Below are 19100 nucleotides of genomic sequence, written 5' to 3' on the forward strand. Positions count from 1 at the left end.
ATTCACAATTTTCAGTTTTGCTTCTTCATTCAAATATAGTTTATTAATTTGTATTCATTAATTTTAATAATATTTAATTTTGTAAAAACGTTTGCAGACCCACTGTGTAGGTCCCTTGGATCACAGGTTGTGAACCACTGCATCACAGAACTAATTAGTGAGGCACAATACATATAAAAGGGAGGCAAACCACTATCCACAAAATTAAAGATAGTCAACTGAGTGTATTTAGGGAATGTTACCATATCATAACATTTGATATTTCGGCAAAGGAGGTCTAATTTTTTAATAGGCAAATTACTATATGCTCCTCCACAGGTTTCCTATCAACAAAGTGGGTGTATATAATGGTCGATCTACATGTGTTCACCATTCTGTACGACTTACAAGAAGACGCTAGGTAGCTTAATATATTTGCTACAATAGTGACAGCAGCCAGCAGAAAATAGATAGGATCCCAGGTGGCTCTGCAGTCGGCAGTAAACAGACAGGATCTCAGGTAGAAGGTGGATACTATAACACCGCAGCCAGCAGCAAACCAATAGGATCTCAGGTAGAAGGTGGTCACTATGATGCCGCAGTCGGCCACAACCTTATAGTTTACATACGTCTTTATGCAGACGAAGAAGGCTGTACACTACTTCTGCACATAATAGTATTCAACAGCACAGCCACGGAGGGTGGCACACTGCTTTTATACAACATTTAATGCAACAGTACAGCCTTGGAGAACGGCACACTGGTTTTGCACAACATCGGACACAATGTTGCAAACTTCCAACAAAGGTCTCTAAGGAAGAATGGATTATAAAAATAAATTGGAGAATTTTGGAAGTTGGTGAGAAGAATCTATCACTATTCCCCTCTGTTTGAATTGAGGTCAGAACCTCAGGAACCCTCACAACAATGACCGACATAGCTGGGGCCATTGGTGTACGTACATTAGACCATTTGTCCTACTTATGGTAGACATTCTGACCTACTTGCTTCTCTTCAGGAACATTATGTAAAGACTGGCTGTCTGAAACATACAAAAACTAGGAAAAATGACCCAGACTCCCTTGTAGAAAGCTCTCAGTGTATCAAGTACAGTATTTATTGATTTTACAAAAAGCAAAAGAAAACTCTCACTTTAGGAGTAAAACAAACAAGCATTGGAAATGCAATAGGTCTCGCAGCATTAGAGTTAGTGCTTTTAGAATTGTTTATGGGTTTTTTTGTAAATCTTTAGCATTTTTGTTTTGCTGTAGCCAATGCTAAAGAATTTAAAAAAAAAAAGCCATAAACATTTCTAAAAGCTCTAACTCAAATGCTCCGAGACCTATTGCACTGTGTGAGGGTGAGGGGTTGAGGGTGAGTGAGGGTGAGTGAGGGGTTGAGGGTGGGTGAGTGAGGGGTTGAGGGTGAGTGAGGGTGAGGGGTTGAGGGTGAGTGAGGGTGAGGGGTTGAGGGTGAGTGAGAGTGAGTGAGAGTGAGTGAGAGTGAGGGTGAGTGAGGGTGAGTGAGGGTGAGTGAGGGTGAGTGAGGGTGAGTGAGGGTGAGTGAGGGTGAGTGAGGGTGAGTGAGGGTGAGTGAGGGTGAGTGAGGGCGATAGATAGATAGAGTGAGGGCGATAGAGAGATAGAGTGAGGGAGATAGATAGATAGATAGATAGATAGATAGATAGATAGATAGATAGATAGATAGATAGATAGATAGATAGATAGATAGATAGATAGATAGATAGATAGATAGATAGATAGATAGATAGATAGATAGATAGATAGATAGATAGATAGATAGATAGATAGATAGATAGATAGATAGATAGATAGATAGAGTGAGGGCACCTAGAAAAAACGGGGCAAAAAAGTCCCTTTGTTCACCAGACACAATATCTTTGTATTCTCAATGTCGGCCATTTATTGACAATCATTTATGGTGGCTGGAAACCATTGATATAAAGTGTAGAAGTGAGTTTTTAATCACACTTATTTACGTTTTTGATTACTATGGGAGGATAAGTGCAAAGTCTGCTGAAATGGAATATTTCGATATAGTGCACTGGCCCAAAAAAAAGTTTGTAGAAAATGGCCAGAAAATGTGGGCTTACGGCCAGCGGTGCTGATTTTAGAAGTGGTGAGATAGGCTCGATTCTCCGCAGCTCAACATCCTGTGATTCTGGGCAAATCACTTAAAGTCTCGATACTTAACAAAAAAAACACATGAATGTGTGCCCTTGTGTAATGTAACTGGTGCTCCTGTACACTGCTCCAGTGCATTCGGGTCAAGTTCACGCTAAAAAAAATGTGTAGAAAATCATAAACACTCTGTTGAAAGAGTTAATTTGAAAGCGGTCTGCATGCAAATCCCTCTGTATGTTTTTGTAATTTCGGTCAAATTCTTGTCAACGGACATGACAATGTGTAAACCGAAAAAATATATATGCCACTATGTTGGCGAAGTGCGCTGTAGTACACATTAATCCATTGCCGTTTTCGACATTTCTGTTTCAGCCATTAAACACAAAATAACGAAATCACAATATTGCACCCATTTTAAAGTTGATACCGAGAAGAAGGCGAGGCGCTACAGTCACCAAAGCTCTGCTTCATATGTGAAAGAACACACGCACGTGCATTTCCATATAGCTTCCGGTTGAGCATAGTGACATGAGTGGACAGGTACTGTCCGGTACTCAGTGCCTGCGACTCTAGAACTCATAAGGGAGAGTACCTTAATTTCTCAGTAGAGGTGTAATAATACTTTGAATGGAAGCTTACCAGCACTCAACATGGCTGGTGGCATGGGAGAGAGGAGTGGCAGAATGCAGGGGTGGATGGGAAAAGGAAAGTGAATAAAGAGGGGGAAAAATAAAGAGTGCACGGGAACGGAGAAGAGAGAGATGGTAAGAGAGGAAAATGAGAGAGAGTGGAAGGGCAGTGAAAGAGAGCGAGAGGGGAAGATAGGAAGAAAGATAATGGTAAAATGGGAGCTGGAGGGAAAGAGGGTGGGAAAGACTGGGAAGAAGCGAAGGGAGAGAAGACGAGACAGGAAGGGAGAACAGTGGCAGAAGCATAATTGGAGAGGTGGGGAGAGAGAGAGGGGGTGGAAGGGCGGCACGAGGGAACGCAAGAGAGGGGATGAAAAGAGAAATACTGAAAGGGAATAGGGGGGCAGGAAGGGGAGGAAAGGTAGATGTGGAGCGGAATCGGACCGGAAGTGTGGGGTCCATGGGGAAGATGCTGCGGGGACGATGAAAGGGAGAGACGGGGAGAAGCTGGGAAGGGACCGGAGGGGTGGGAGGGATGGGGTGAGAGGCTGACAGGCGAGAGACGCTGATTCAACCGGGTCTCACCCGGCCGGTCTCACTCCGCGGGTAACAACCTGTGACATAACGGAGGGGAGAAAGAGAAGAGAGAGCGGCGTGAAAAGAGGCAGTGGGGAGGGCAGGGGGGGGCAGGGGAGGACTCGGTGGAGAAGAAGAGAGGGGGTGAGACAGGGAGGGAGAGAGCGAGAAAGATCGCGGAGGGAGGTAGATGGTGAGTGGAAAGAGAGAGGTGATAAAAAATGCAAGCAAAAAGAAGAAAAAAAAAAAGAAAAAAGGTGTGCACAAAAAAAGAGAAGTGGCAGCTCTGGGCAACGCGGCCGTGAATAATTAGGGGGGAGTAGAAAAAAAAGTACGGCCGGGAATAGAAATGCCTTCGTTATATATCACAGTATATACACCAAACCCCTCCTTCCTATTACAAACAAATGAGGCAGATTGGCATGGCCAAATCATGTTAGAAAGATAGGAGCCACGATAGGATGGGAGCTTGCCGAGGCAGTCAGAAAAAGCAAAGCTGCAATGAAAGACAAGCATACTTTCTGGTCCGGTAAAGTTCAGTGTCAGATTACACACGACAATGCCACGGGACTATCACTAAAACTGTTTTCATTGTCAACAAGCTCTCGGCATTGCGTGGCGGGAGGGGGCGGGGGGAACGTCGAGTCAAAAAAACAAGTGAAAGCGGGATGTAAGTAGGGGGGAGGAGAAGTCTGGGCAGGCAGGATGACTCAGGGGAGGGGGCGGAGCGGGGCAGAGCGGCATGTGGGTGTGAAGAAGCCGGGCCTTTGAAGTGAAGCTAAGCTTCACTTCAAAGGTGTCGGAGGAATGCGGGCGGCTGTGCACGCGCTTTTAAGCTCAATGCACATGCGCATTGAGCTTAAAAGTCACGGGCACTGCAAGGAATCGCCACGATTCCTTGCAAGTTAGATAAAGAGTCGATGAGCCCCTATAGTCTCGCTTGCTCGATGCGCATGCGCATCGACAGGCGAGACCTAAAAAGGATGCTGGGCACCCGTATTAAACATGGCAGTCACTCAGCAAACTTTAGGTGCTTTTATAATTTAGGGAATAAATCACATTTAGGATCTCCTCTACAATCAGCAGTCTAACACCATGAATTCAAATACATTTGTTGTTTTATTACATATCTAAAAACATACATTTCATATTAATATGTAAAATCTAGTCATCATTGTGTACATTTCATAGCCTCATGATTGTTTTTGCTGTATGATAATTTAGTTCATGCTAATGTTAAAGTAAATTGAGTTTGATCCTGGTACACACCTCTGTAGTGTGGATTTTAAAGGCTCTTGGATGTCCAATCATGGGTGGTGTTTGGATGTTTGGTTATGTATCATTAATACAGATTTTTAAAGTATTGGTTTTCAAATGTATTCTGCCACTAATGTCTATACAAACCACTTGTTCAGTTTAGAACGTGTTGCTGATAACGTGAAAGTAAAGTGTGTTTGACCCTGGAGCAAACCCTTGTAGTGTGTTATGTATAAGGATGGGTGTGCTGAAGAGCAGTCTCGTTCCTGTTCCTGAGTGGCTGGGTGGTGATGATGATGATGGTCGGCAGCAGGAAGAACATCCTAGACTCTACCATTTGTTAAAATGAACTCAGTGGAAAGCATTTATTTCAACTATCTTTGGCTACTGAAGATGTATCCTTCCTTCTGATGTGCATATTATATCAGTGAACTCCTTCCTCTAAGCAAGGCTGGGCCATGAGAACACTGTTTATTTGGCAGCTCCAGCAACACAAAAGCACCTTACAGATTATTCAGAATGCTACGGTCTATCTTATTTGTGGTCGGAGGACGTCACAACTGCATCACAAAGTTTCACTGCTTGCTCACGAGGCAGCACATACTTTTTATGTCCATTCATTCACTGACAGTTTATAAAACAAGAGTTTCTTTTTATTTGTAAAAACAAACCGGAATATCATTTGTGTCAAAAATCTGTATCTTTTGTGCTCCTTTACTTCTAAATCCATTTTCTTTTCCAGAGACAAGGTTCAAGAAATGTAAAGTAGGGAGTTGATAGTTCTGGACTGTAAGAGCTGGAATTCTTTACTGCTCAGGATTCTTTACTTAACTGTCAAGCTTTTAGAAACGTATTAAGAACTAAACTTTTCGTCAGCTCTCTCTGCGATCAATACTTTCGCCATCATGCAAGGATTCTGTCCTTTCACCAGTTAGGAGTTGGTTGGTTGATTCTCTGTAAATAAGAAAGGTCTCAAATATATTCATATAAAATTAATCTGGACGTGATAATCACTTACAGCCAGTGGTGAGCCAGCAAATTTCTCAAGGGTCCAGCTTCATATTGGACATCTCTGGGGAAGTGCCACTATGGTGGATGCATTAACAGATGCATGTGATGAGTGAAATTAGCATCATGTATCCCAACTCAGTGCTTCGGAGGTAAATGTTGTGCGCTGCAAGCATTAACTCTCAGAGTTACAGGTCACAATTTCCTACTTTGACTTCTTGTGCCTTTGGACGTTGTTCTCTAGCTGCTGTCATTGACGAGTTATTGCACAAAATGTCCAAACACCAAACTCAGCTAGAAATATTCTCCAGTCTGTGCTTGGTAAACTTATTCAAGTGTGTTGTGTTTATAGGTTTTATCACTAATCCCTGTAATTAGCTGAAAACCCTTCCGTCAAACACTTCCAAATCCACTACAATGGTATGGTTACTCTCCTGTTTGTGTTTGTGTACTGCACTTGAATGGCATTTCCCCAAACTGGGTTCGCTGGAGATTTCTTAATGTTGAAGGGGCACTAAAACTACTTCCTCATTCACTGCAGTGGTAGAGTTTTCACCTGTGTGTGTATGCTGAGGGTTCCTTAATGCTGAGTAAAAACTAGAAATACTTCCACATTCACTACAGTGGTAGAGTTTTCAGCTGTGTGTGTATGCTGAGGGTTCCTTAATGCTGAGTAAAAACTAGAAATACTTCCACATTCACTACAGTGGTAGGGGTTTATCACCTGTGTGTGTATGCTGAGGGTTCCTTAATGCTGAGTAAAAACTAAAAATACTTCCACATTCACTGCAGTGGTAGAGTTTTCAGCTGTGTGTGTATGCTGAGGGTTCCTTAATGCTGAGTAAAAACTAAAAATACTTCCACATTCACTACAGTGGTAGGGGTTTATCACCTGTGTGTGTTCGTTGATGTCTTTGTATTTCTGATAATTGACTAAAGCACTTAACACACTTCACTACACTTGAAAGTTTTTTCCCCTGTGAGTGTTCGCTGATTATTCTTAAATTTTGAGGAACGACTAAAACTATTTCCACATTCATTGCAATCAGATGGTTTATTCCCTGTGTGTGTTCGCTGATGTCTCTGCTGAATTGATAACAGACTAATGCTCTTCATACATTCACGGCACTGTAATGGCTTTTCCCCTGTCTGTGTTCACTGATGACTTCTGAGATTTGAGGAATCACTAAAACTACTTCCACATTCATTGCAATGGTATGTTTTTTCCCCAGTGTGTGTTCGTTTATGTTTTTGTAGGCCAATATCTGACTGAACCTCTTCACACATTTACTGCAATGGTATGGTATTTTTCCTGTGTGTTCGTTGATGTCTTCGAAGATTTGATACATCACTGAATCTCTTTACACATTTTTTGCAATGGTATGGTTTTTCCCCAGTGTGTGTTCGCTGATGTGTTTGGAGTTCTGATAACCGACTGAAGCTCTTCACACATTCACAGCACTGTAATGGCTTTTCCCCTGTGTGTGTTCGCTGATGAATCCTGAGATTTGAGGAATCACTAAAACTACTTCCACATTCACTGAAATGGTACGGTTTTTCCCCAGTATGTGTTCGCTGATGTCTTTGTAGGTGTGATAACCGCCAGAAGCTCTTCACACATTCAGTGCAATGGTATGGTTTTTCCCCAGTGTGTGTTCGCTGATGAACTTGGAGTTGTGATAAATAACTGAAGCTCTTCACACATTCATTGCAATGGTATGGTTTTTCCCCAGTGTGTGTTCGCTGATGGCTTTGTAGGTGTGATAACTGACTGAAGCTCTTCACACATTCACCGCAATGGTATGGTTTTTCCCCTGTGTGTGTTCGCTGATGAATCCTGAGATTTGAGGAATCACTACAACTACTTCCACATTCACTGCAATGGTATGGTTTTTCCCCAGTATGTGTTCGCTGATGTCTTTGTAGGTGTGATAACAGACAGAAGCTCTTCACACATTCAGTGCAATGGTATGATTTTTCCCCTGTGTGTGTTTGCTGATGACTTTGAAGAATTGATAACTGACTGAATCTCTTCAGACATTCAGTGCAATGGTATGGTTTTTCCCCAGTATGTGTTCGCTGATGTCTTTGTAGGTTTGATAACCGCCAGAAGCTCTTCACACATTCAGCGCAATGGTATGGTTTTTCCCCAGTATGTGTTCGCTGATGAACTTGGAGTTGTGATAAATAACTGAAGCTCTTCACACATTCATTGCAATGGTATGGTTTTTCCCCAGTGTGTGTTCGCTGATGGCTTTGTAGGTGTGATAACCAACAGAAGCTCTTTACACATTCAGTGCAATGGTATGGTTTTTCCCCAGTGTGTGTTCGCTGATGGCTTTGTAGGTGTGATAACTGACTGAATGCCTTCACACATTCAGTGCAATGGTATGGTTTTTCCCCTGTGTGTGTTCGCTGATGAATCCTGAGATTTGAGGAATCACTAAAACTACTTCCACATTCATTGCAATGGTATGGTTTTTCCCCAGTGTGCGTTCGCTGATGTATTTTGAGGTGTGATAACCGACTGAAGCTCTTCACACATTCACTGCAATGGTATGGTTTTTCCCCTGTGTGTGTTCGCTGATTATCTTTTAGGAGTGTTAACTGATTAAAGTTCTTCTCACATTCATTGCAATTGCACGTTGCTTTTCCTGTGTGAGTTTGCTGATAGTTCTTTAGTAGCGATGACAAACTAAAGCTCTTGCTGCTTGTGTATGATTTTTCTTTCTTGGTTAGTGTCTCTGGGTCGGGTTTATATTCGTCTGCATCACATGACTGCGCTTCCTGTAGAGCTAACATGGCTGATAAAGCACTTGTGTTATTTTCACATTCCCTGTGTGTGTGTGGTTTTTTGGATGGTTGATTTCCAATTTCACAATGAAATACAAGACTCACCAACTAAATATATTATAATTGTGGCAAGTAAAGCTTCTTTGTAGGTGGTTTATTTATTTCTTTATTTATCAAATGTCTTTAGATTGTGGAATGGTTTTGCATATTTATGAGTGAAGATCAGTCTTCCTTCTGGTCGAAGCAAATTGGGACAGTCTGTTGTAGATCAGAGACCCTCTCTTTCCTTTACCGTTCAGTTGTCTGGCTCCACTTCCTTGTGGTTTTTTCTTGTTCCAGTGGTTTGGCCAGAAAGAGTTTACAATACACCTAGCGTGCTGAATGGTGGTCTGCCATCATTACAGGAAGCAGAGCAATGCTGTATCTACCTCATACCGAACACCTATATCAAAGCTGGTGGTGCAGGCCTATTTATACAGGAAGTGGTTTGTCAGTGCTGTTGCCTTAATTTTCGTGAGGTCATTTCTTAGTCCTGTTGCGTGGAGGTGCACAGCTCAGACTCTTACATCCACTGAACTGCTCTGGACTGCCTCTTCCAGGATATATCAGTTTATCTTCAGGTTCCTCAGTCTCTCTGCAGATCTTTTTCTAAATATTGTAAGCTCATTTTTTCTAACCAATTTTTTCCAGATTTGAACGATTATTGACATTATTCACGATCATTTGTGCATTTAAGCCTGGTTTCCTATTGGATGTAAAGAGATTTAAAATCACTAAATGGAAATGTAAGAGAATGTCAATACACAATATTTAACTAGTTGTAAAAGACATCTGGTCATTACCATTTATGAAAGTTACCAAGAGATATTTCACCATACACAGATATTTAACTAAATGTTCTATAGAACATGTCACATTTTACTTATTTCACAAAAGGAGGTGATTTTCTGGTGTTCACTCAGTAACTTCTTACAGAAAGAGCACACATGGAGTGCCCACTTACTAGAGGTACAGCTTTACAAAGACGCACATGCTAAGATTTCATTTAAACAAGTAGGGATTGAGTAATAAGAGATGGATCAGGATGTGCTGCTGTCACTTCAGTTTCAGAAATTGTATAACATCAGTACCCTTTCAAGACTACATCACAAAGAAAACTCTTCAGGAAGTATATAATGACGGTAACGCTCCAGGAAGTATATAATAAAGGTAACGCTCCAGGAAGTATATAACAAATGTAGCTCCATTCACACTCTTCTTGACAGTACTTTCCAGTTTACACTGGAGCAGCTGAAGTTCCAACTCCTGTCTTTACTTTTCTGTTTGTTAAGTTATCTTTGCCACATTCCTAGGGATGGTTCAAGCATTTGTTGGAATATTGCAGCATTTATTATAGAGATTCCATCACAACCAGTAAAATACCTGCAATATCTCTGCTGCCAATACGTGTCTGCTTTTTGTCTTTTTCTACCTTACCAGGGTATCGGACTTAATGTCTTCCGTTTGGTGCCAGCATGCTACTCGGTCAGGGGATGGAGCATTGTCATAGTAAGACAAGATGTCCATTGCTTGAGGGGGAGTGCAGCACTTACACCTCTGGATATTTCTTACATTCAGCTCCCTAATGGCTGCATACTCGCTCAGCACGGTTCATTGACAGCTAAAGCAGGGGAGTGACACAATGAACACAGCAGACATCAGGTAATGAAGTAATAGACAAACGCCATGATAGCGTAGAAGGATCAAAAGCATCATTAGAGAAGCTCGCCGGACACATAAAAACGGAGCACAGGTAGCTACTTATGAGGTACAAACAGGGGAGGAGAACATGTAGGCACAATGGCAAAACATTCACCCCCAGTCACAGATCTGGGTTTAATCTATCGTTATTTTGCTCACCAAGCCACCCCAGTTCAGACATGGCCATCTGAAAATCAGTCTTGACCTTGTGCCTCATGGGAACAGTATGCTCAATAAGCCACTGGAGTCAAGCTATCCTGGCTGAAGACGGCTGATAGCCAGAAACTGGTCCTAGGATGCTTGATTCCATGTCTGAACTGGGGTGGCTTGGTGAGCAAAATAAAGATGGATTAAACCCAGATCTGTGACTGGGGGCGAATGTTTTGCTATTGTGCAACATTCCGTCCATCATCTTGTGTGTTTTGCTGTTCACCCTATGTGGGAAGGGTATGTCCAGACGTGGGTCCCGTGCTCAATAAGCCACTGGAGTCAAGTTATCCTGGCTAAAGACGGCTGATAACCAGAAACCGGTCCTAGGATGCTTGATTGCGGTCCAGGGAAGACTTGGCTTGGCAGTTCGGGCTGGTTTGTTCCCATGAGGCACAGGGTCAAGACTGATTTGCATATGGCCATGTCTGAACTGGGGTGGCTTGGTGAGCAAAATAATGATAGATTAAACCCAGATCTGTGAACGTGGTGAATATTTTGCCATTGTGCAACATTCCTTCCATCATCTTGTGTGTTTTGCTGTATCTTAATACTGCGGCTGATAAAGGCACTTGCTGCAAGGGTGTTACCACTTTGACCCTTTACAAGAGGGGAGGAGAACCTTAGAAAGCACAACACCTGAAGGCTGCCTGCCCTGGGGGGAAGGTGAGGGTCCAGGTGTCAGACAATATCATCAAGGGACATAAAAGGATCCTAAGAAACACTGCGACAGAGAGGCGAAATCGTCAGCCCAGATGGAGACGAGCCGGGTCCTCCACTGTTTGCGGAACAGTAAGTGGTATTGTATCTTTCCAAGGTTAGGAGGCATAGAATTCCATTGGGTTTGAGGTAAGACATGGAAGGAGAAACCTCCCGTCTGGCTCTGCTGTGACGAGGGATGTGGGACAGGTTTAGATTGGTGAAGCGTAGTGTTCTGGAGGGCATGTAAAATTGCATCCAGGCAGCTAGGCTGGGTACTCCTTGGTTAAGTTTGAAACAGTTGTCATGCATCCATTTGGCCAACCCAATTTTTAGATTGATAAAAGCCAGTCGACTCTGCCGACAGGGAAATAATTAGCTGAGTGTCATCAGCATACAACACTAGTGAGATATTCCAAAATATTTCACTACCTCCGCCAGAGGTCTGATGTGAAAATTAAAAAGGGTAGGACTGAGCTCCGGACCCCGAGGGATGCCAGGAGCCAGTCCTCTTTGTGATGAGACGAAAGGGGGTATAACTTTAAAAGACCACTCCTTTAAAAAGAAGGTAAGCCAGGCCAGACCTTTGCCCTGTACCCCCAGGTCAGTGAGGCGAGTTAATATTATTGCATGTGAGACAGTGTCGAAGGCCACACTTAAATCTAGGAGTATCAGAGCCTGGGATTTGCCAGCATCTGCAGTACTGCAAAGGGATTCAGTAACTGTTAAAAGAGCAGTTTTGGTGCTGTATGATCCAAATCCATTTTGGGAACAATCTAATATTTGATATTGTTCTAATATTTTGGTTAGGAGATTGTTTACATGTTTCTCCACATCCTTGGACAGAAATGACAGAAGAGAAATGGGTTGATAGGTTTCTGGCTGAGTGGCATTTAGCAAAGGCTTTTTTTGAAGACGGATAACCTTGGCGTGTTCCCATGATATTGATACTTCTTCAGTGCTCAGCAAGTTTGGCTAACTCTAGAAATATGGGTGTGACGCTCTCTTGAAATTTTAAAATATAATCAGGTTTAAATGGGTCATCCGGAGATCCAGATTTCACATGACGCATTAAGGTGGAAATAGAATCTGCGTCAAGTAGAGCCAATTGGTCCAAGGGAGCCCATTGCGCGTGGTAGGTCCCTGTGTCAAGAGAGGCAGGTTTGACTGTTTTCTCACCCCTGTTAAAGTAAAGATAAAGATCATTGACCAAGCTTGCTGCAGTGGCTGTTAGAAGCTTCCGCTAATCCGGGAGTGGAGGTGGGTTTAATCAGGTTGTTCACAATAGAGAAGATTTCCATGCTTTGGTGGAAGTCTCTGCCAGTTCTCTATTGGAGTCTAATAGAGGCACACTCCTTTCGATAAACCTTGAAAAGGCAGAAGGGTCCAGTTTATGCCACTACTTTCTCATTTTCAATGCTAGGTGTATCAATGGTCAAAGGCACCAAATAATGCTTTGATCAGGTCACTGGAATAGGGGAGCAGTTTGATTGGTGGCCAGGTTGGGGAAAAAAGGGTCGAGCAGATGGCAGGCCTCATAGCTCAATGTTTTACTAACTGAGCTAATTGGAAAGGGGCCAGGTCATTAATAAAGTCCTGGATTTCTTTATTGTTGATTAGATCAAGATGAAGATTCAAGTCTTCAATTATGCTCAAGTTGGACAATTGAAGGGAGTGCAAGGTAGAGCACTCTGTTAGAGATTCCCTGGGGACACATTGGAGCAGGGCCGGGGCACTGACTACAGCACAGAGGCTCCACTGCATGCCGCGTCACTCTTCCTGTGTCCGCAGGCACTTAAAGGCAGCAGTGAGGTCCCATCAGAGCAGAGCCGGGGCATGAACTACAGCCCCCAGGCTCCATTGCACAAAGCGTCACTCTTCCGGCACTCAGAGATGCTTAAAGGCAGCAGCGTGGTACCTCTGCATGGGACTCGCCCGGGCCAAGGGTGGGCCCATCCATGCCCAGAGGAGCCCAGAGGAGGTCGTGCTGGCCCCCCCCTATAATTTCTACACTCCCCCGTTACAGGCCCACCATGGGCAAGAAAAAGCTGAGAGCAACAGAGGAGGTAACAGTTACGGCTTTGGATACCTTTCTGGCCAAGGCAACATCGGCATTAGCAAAATAAATCGCACTTACAGAAAAGAGACTTTTGTTGGGGTCAAGGGCAGGGCAGTCATCTAATCTAGTTGTTTCTCCAACTAAGGGTGGTGTAAAGAAACTATATGGGGTTTCTCTTCCAGAATTGCCGGCAGTCTCTGTACCAACCCCCGAACATTCACAGCCTGCCTCTACATTTAGTTGGAAACAAATTTACGCTACCTCCGTAAATGGTAAATTAAAAAGAGGTTATGTGATACTGCCCTCCAAGTGTCGTACCAAGAAGATCAGAAAGGTCGCTATGCCAGCGAGTTCCACATGTATGAATGGCCAGCAACATTCAGAGACTACATTTCACTCATATTGGTGTGATCTTCTTGATAACTTTAAACAACTTTTGCAATCGATCTATGCCCGTTTAGATTCTATAGATCGCACTTAAGTTCATCCCCTCTGATCTCTGTAAAACTCTTTAAAACTATAATTGTGAAAGTGATTATTTGTATTTTAATTGTAAAAACATGATCCTGAGTTAGCTAAATCGCCCTCTACTTCTATTGGTCATCCTTGTGTTGAAAATCATTTGGCCCCCAGTAGGGATCCTATAGGTCCAGACCATGCAGCTTTGGTTTCTAGGTGTTGCCCACCGCAGGTGACCATACAAGATCCTATGGGTGAGGGGCAAATAACACGACTTATCAAGACCACAGGTTAAGCTAAATCCCCCGTCTACTCGGGCCCATAGCCGACCAAATCAACAATACATGGACTTCCCTCCTGCAGCTTGTCACTATGTTCAAATTTTAGTCAACGTGCCGTTACTACGGCCCAATCTTAGAAAATCTTCACTTCAGCTGATGGCCAAGGCTCGACACTGGATGACTCAAAACTCTAATCAAGGTCATCTCATCCAAAATCATTTGATAATGACCAGAAGAATGTAGTAAATTGGGTCTGATGTAAAAACAACCAATAATGACTTGTTATTTTAAACTTTGATAATGAGTGAGAGACCTATTAAAGAATGTACCTGTTGCGCCTTCACTCCATTCTCAGATTTATGCAGTCTCTCTGGGCGTTTTATTTATAGGTCCGCAGTTCCACCGTACTCACTCAGGGCCTTTCTTTAATGAGAACTGGTCATAATCCTGCCCAGGTGGCTTTTGATGCCCTTGCTCTATTTATTTATTTTCGAAATTTTTATAGCGCAACAAATACCCTAAGGTGTCTCGGCGCTTGTGAGCTACTAGAAATCAGCCATTAACTTACTGGTTGAACAACCATGTTTTTAAGAGCCTGCGAAAGCTCATCAGGTTCGGGGCAGTTTTAATAGCCAATGGCAAGAGATTCCAAAGTTTTGGAGTGGCCACCAGAAAAACGTCTGTCTCCCCAGGTGGCAGTTCTTGTACGCGGTACAGGGAGGAGACAGATGTTAGCCGATCTTAGTTGCCTCTTGGGGGTGTATAGCTGAAAGGCTTCTGTGAGGAACCTGGGTCCAACGCCATGTAGTGCCTTATAGGCAATGCAGAGGGCCTTAAATTTGATACGGCTTTCGACTCTCAGCCAGTGGAGATGACGAATAGCAGGAGTGGTGGGCTTGCGACGAGGAATGTTAAGAAGAATCCTTGCAGCCGCATTCTGAATAGACTGAAACTTCATTAGGACACGCTTCTGTGTGTTTAAAAAGAGAGCGTTCCCATAGTCTATTTTTGAGAAAACTAAGGTAGAGACCAGGGTCTTCCCAGCTGAGGTAGGGAGGTAAGGCAATAGTTTCTTAATTTTTTTCAAAATAAAGAATGCTGAAGAGACAACCTTGTTTGTGTGGAGGTCGAAAGACAGTTTACTGTCAAAATCACTCCCAGGTTTCTGGTCTTTTCTACTGGGACAGGTGGAGGGCCCAGCTTTTCAGGCCACCAGATAGAAGACCATTCAGGAGAGAGCCTACCGAAAGTCATGATCTCGGTCTTATCCGAGTTAAGCCTCAGACAGTTCGAGGCCATCCAAGTGCTGACCTCGAGCATGGCTCTCTGGAAGTTGGCTGCCACAATAGGGCCATCCCTATGGATTGCCAGAACCAGCTGGGTATCGTCTGCGTAGGATGTGAGCCGTACCCCATGGGCCTTTATTAGCCTCGCTAAGTCCGCTACGTAGATGTTAAATAGCATAGGACTTAGCGAGGAGCCCTGTGGGACTCCACAGGGGAGTGCAGGATAGGGGAGTAGAAATCTCCCAGCCTCACTGTCTGGGTACGGTTTTCCAGGAAAGATGAAATAAGGTCCCTGGCCATACCATTTATCCCCAAGGCTGTGACACGGTCGACCAGGATACCATCTGCGGCGTCCCTCAAGGATCCTCGCTGAGCCCCACCCTCTTCAACGTCTACATGAGCCCCCTCGCGCCCATCGCACGCCAACACAACCTGAACATCATCTCCTACGCCGATGACACCCAGCTGATCCTCTCACTGACCAACGACCCCGCCGCTTCCAGAGCCAACCTTCACGAAGGGATGAAAGCTGTAGCCGAATGGATGATGACCAGCCGCTTGAAACTGAACTCAGACAAGACGGAAGTCCTCATCCTGGGCTCCTCGCCCTCCGCCTGGGACGACTCCTGGTGGCCACCCGCCCTGGGCTCCGCACCCACACCGACAGACCACGCACGCAACCTGGGCTTCATCCTGGACTCCTCCCTCTCCATGACCAGGCAAGTCAACGCCGTCTCCTCGTCATGCTTCAACATCCTGCGCATGCTACGAAAGATCTTCCGGTGGATCCCCATCGAGACCAGGAAGACGGTCACCCAGGCCCTCGTCACCAGCCGACTGGACTACGGCAACGCCCTCTACGCCGGAACCACCGCCAAGCTCCAGAAGAGACTCCAGCGGATCCAGAACGCCTCAGCCAGACTCATCCTCGACATCCCCCGACGCAGCCACATCTCCGGACATCTGAGAGACCTGCACTGGCTCCCCGTCAACAAGAGAATCACCTTCCGTCTCCTCACCCACGCACTCAAAGCCCTACACGACCAAGGCCCCAGCTACCTCAACAACCGCATCAACTTCTACGCTCCCAAACGCCACCTCCGATCAGCCAGTCACGCCCTCGCCGCCGTCCCCCGCATCCGAAGATCGACAACAGGAGGAAGGTCCTTCTCCCACCTGGCCGCCAAGACCTGGAACTCCCTCCCGACCGACCTGCGCCTGACCCAAGACCACCTCTCCTTCAGGAAAAAGCTCAAGACCTGGCTGTTCGAGCAGTAGCAGCACCCCCCCCAAGCGCCTTGAGACCCTCCGGGTAAGTAGTGCGCTATATAAATGTCCATGATTGATTGATTGATTACCATGGTCGACCGTGTCAAAGGCTGCAGACAAATCCAGAAGGATCAGGACAGCCGCCCCTCCCTGGTCCATGATAGCCCTGATCTCATCTGAGGCCTTTATCAAGGCGGTCTCCGTTCCATGCCCTTTCCTGAACCCAAACTGCGTTTCGTCGAGGAGTTGGTGAGCCTCGACGAACTCTGAGAGTTGTTTGTTCATCAGAGATTCGCATATTTTGGCAGGAAAGGGCAGACACGCAATGGGTCTGTAACTGGCCACAGCTGTAGGGTCCAGGGAAGGTTTTTTCAAAAGGGGTTTGATTACAGCCTTCTTCCAAGGACTGGGGTATTGACCTGTCTGGAATGCAGTGTTGCAAATTTCCATAAGTGGACGCGAGATCACTTCTGTGAGTTTTGCCATCACGGAAGGAGGACAAGGGTCCAGAGGGGAGCCCGACTTAGTGGTGGAAATGAGTCTGATAATATTGTCTTGTGTGGTGGGCGTAAAACAGGGAAAGCGATCATGATTATGATCAGAAATTACTTTTTCCTCATTACAGACTCTATGTTTAGTCCTGGTATCCCCTTCGAAAGAGGAATATATATCAGCCACCTTTGTGGTGAAGAATGTGGAGAGATCATTGCAGAAGGTCTGTGAGGGTTCGACCCGCGGTCCTGTAGAGGGAGTGGACAGAGTCGTGACGACAGAGAACAGCTCTCTAGCAGAATTTGTGGCATTCTCTATTTGTGCCGAGAAAAAGACAGTTTTTCGGGCAATAATCGCCTTTTTATATATTGTGAGGGCATCTTTATAGGTTTGTTTGGCTATGGGGCAGTAGACTTTCCTCCAACGCCTTTCTAGGTTTCTGCAGTGTTGCCGATGAAGTCTAAGATCTTCAGTATACCAAGCGGCCGACGGAGATGCTCTATTAGGTCTCGTGAGTTTCTCCGGGGCCACTTGATCAGCGGCACTCCGAATCCAATCCTGGAATTCGGAGGCTGATAGTGCAGGAGTATCTCCTCCCTGAGGGCAGGAAGAGGTCAGGGAATCTAACATATGAGGGATATCCGCGTTCTTCCAGGCTCGAGTCCCAATCCTGGTTCGTGGCCTGGGGGGAGGAAGATTTGTAGTCCGGATATGTAACTCAAATATAATGGCCCTATGGTCTGACCACGTGATAGGCATGATGTCCAATACAGAAATATCAGGATTATTAGTGAACAGACCATCTAAGGTATGTCCTGCCTGATGTGTGATGCCCTTAACCAATTGATGCAATCCCAAATTTGAGAGATCGGCAGTAAGTTGAATGGTATCATGGTTGTCCTGCTCTTCCAAATAGAAGTTGAAATCTCCCAGTATCATATATTTATCAGAACTTATAATATGATCATTAAAGTCTGAAAAAGTGGAGAGAAAGGGGTTTCGGGGGCCAGGAGGTCGATATAATAAAATTCCTTTCAAGGCTTGTTTAGAATTGATGCTGATAGCAAAGGTGGCTGCTTCACAGTTGGCGGAGTTTATGGGATCAAAGGTGGTACGGTATTTATCCTTGTAAATAATAGCGAGTCCGCCACCTCTTCCTATGGGTCTGTCATGTCTGGCTACACTGTATCCATCAGGGGTTGCAGAACAAAAATCCGGCCCTGACCCGGCATCTGCCCAGGTTTCAGTGGCAAATAGTAAATCCAGGTCGTGGGCGAGAATAAACTCACTAATCTGGAGACTGTAGGATGGAAGAGAGCGCGTATTAATAAGCGCAGCTCGACAGCTATAAGAGAAAGCGTTATCCAGAGCATATGACGGGATGTAGTTAGGGTGTACTTGGACTGATAGATGGGATTGTGGAAGTTGGTAGCTACACCCCGGGCACGGGGGGGGACAAGCGCCCACCGCAGCGGTAAGAGGTACAGAAATGCAGTCTTGATGTACATTACCATGGTTCAGCTTTTTTAATTGCTGAGGAGAGTAACGCAATCGGGGACCAGGGGTTGTGGCCCTGGGCCGTGTCTGGGCGCGGACGGGCGCAGACGGGCTTGGCTTAGGCGCGGCTTCGGCGCGCGCCCGCTGCGCCAGCCCGCTGCGCATCTGGACATGGTGTCAATTATATAGGACGTGAGGAGGGTGGGAGGCCGGCGCGACTAGAGCGCAGCCCCAGCCCACACCAAAGATGGCGCCCGCCGCCGCCTACACCGAGTGAGAGAAATCGGCTGGGCGAGGCAGGAGAAGTGAATATGAAGCGTGAGGAGGGGTGTCAGTGTGCCTGCAGTAAATTCCCTCTTGATTAATAAATTTAAAAGCCCCCACAAAGAATTCAGATACAGATTTTAAAAGTTCATAAAAAGCAGTTTAAATCACACAATAATGCCAGCAAAAGGTAAATGGTCGCTATTAGCTCGCAGCCCTAGACTCCCTCTAGGGAGAGCTCTGAAAGGCAGTGAGCGCCGAAGAATAGCCCTGCTAAATAGTCTGGGAGGGCGGGAGGCCGGCGCGACTAGAGCGCAGCCCCAGCCCACACCAAATATGGCGCCCGCCGCCGCCTACACCGAGTGAGAGAAATCGGCTGGGCGAGGCAGGAGAAGTGAATATGAAGCGTGAGGAGGGGTGTCAGTGTGCCTGCAGTAAATTCCCTCTTGATTAATAAATTT

The 19100-nt window shown here is 45.2% G+C and overlaps 1 protein-coding gene across 3 annotated transcripts; it reads right to left on the reverse strand.

Annotated features, from left to right (window-relative positions):
• Positions 1–6479: 6479 nt before the first annotated feature.
• LOC144805983 (uncharacterized) lies at positions 6480–8395 on the reverse strand. 3 transcript variants are annotated; one of them, XM_078672444.1, is made up of 2 exons: positions 8221–8395; positions 6480–8163 (listed from the first exon to the last, which is right to left on the reverse strand). In XM_078672444.1, exons 1-2 carry the CDS (start codon positions 8393–8395, stop codon positions 6881–6883), a joined length of 1458 nt encoding a protein of 485 aa, XP_078528570.1. In that variant the 3' UTR covers positions 6480–6880. The 3 variants fall into 3 exon arrangements, with proteins under 3 accessions (XP_078528570.1, XP_078528571.1, XP_078528569.1); XM_078672445.1 differs by having other exon boundaries at positions 6480–8090; positions 8169–8395; XM_078672443.1 differs by having other exon boundaries at positions 6480–6840; positions 6922–8395.
• Between the last annotated feature and the right edge of the window lie 10705 nt (positions 8396–19100).

Source organism: Lissotriton helveticus (assembly GCF_964261635.1).
Source record: "Lissotriton helveticus chromosome 1_1 unlocalized genomic scaffold, aLisHel1.1 SUPER_1_unloc_38, whole genome shotgun sequence".
Classification (NCBI taxonomy): Eukaryota; Metazoa; Chordata; class Amphibia; order Caudata; family Salamandridae; genus Lissotriton; species Lissotriton helveticus.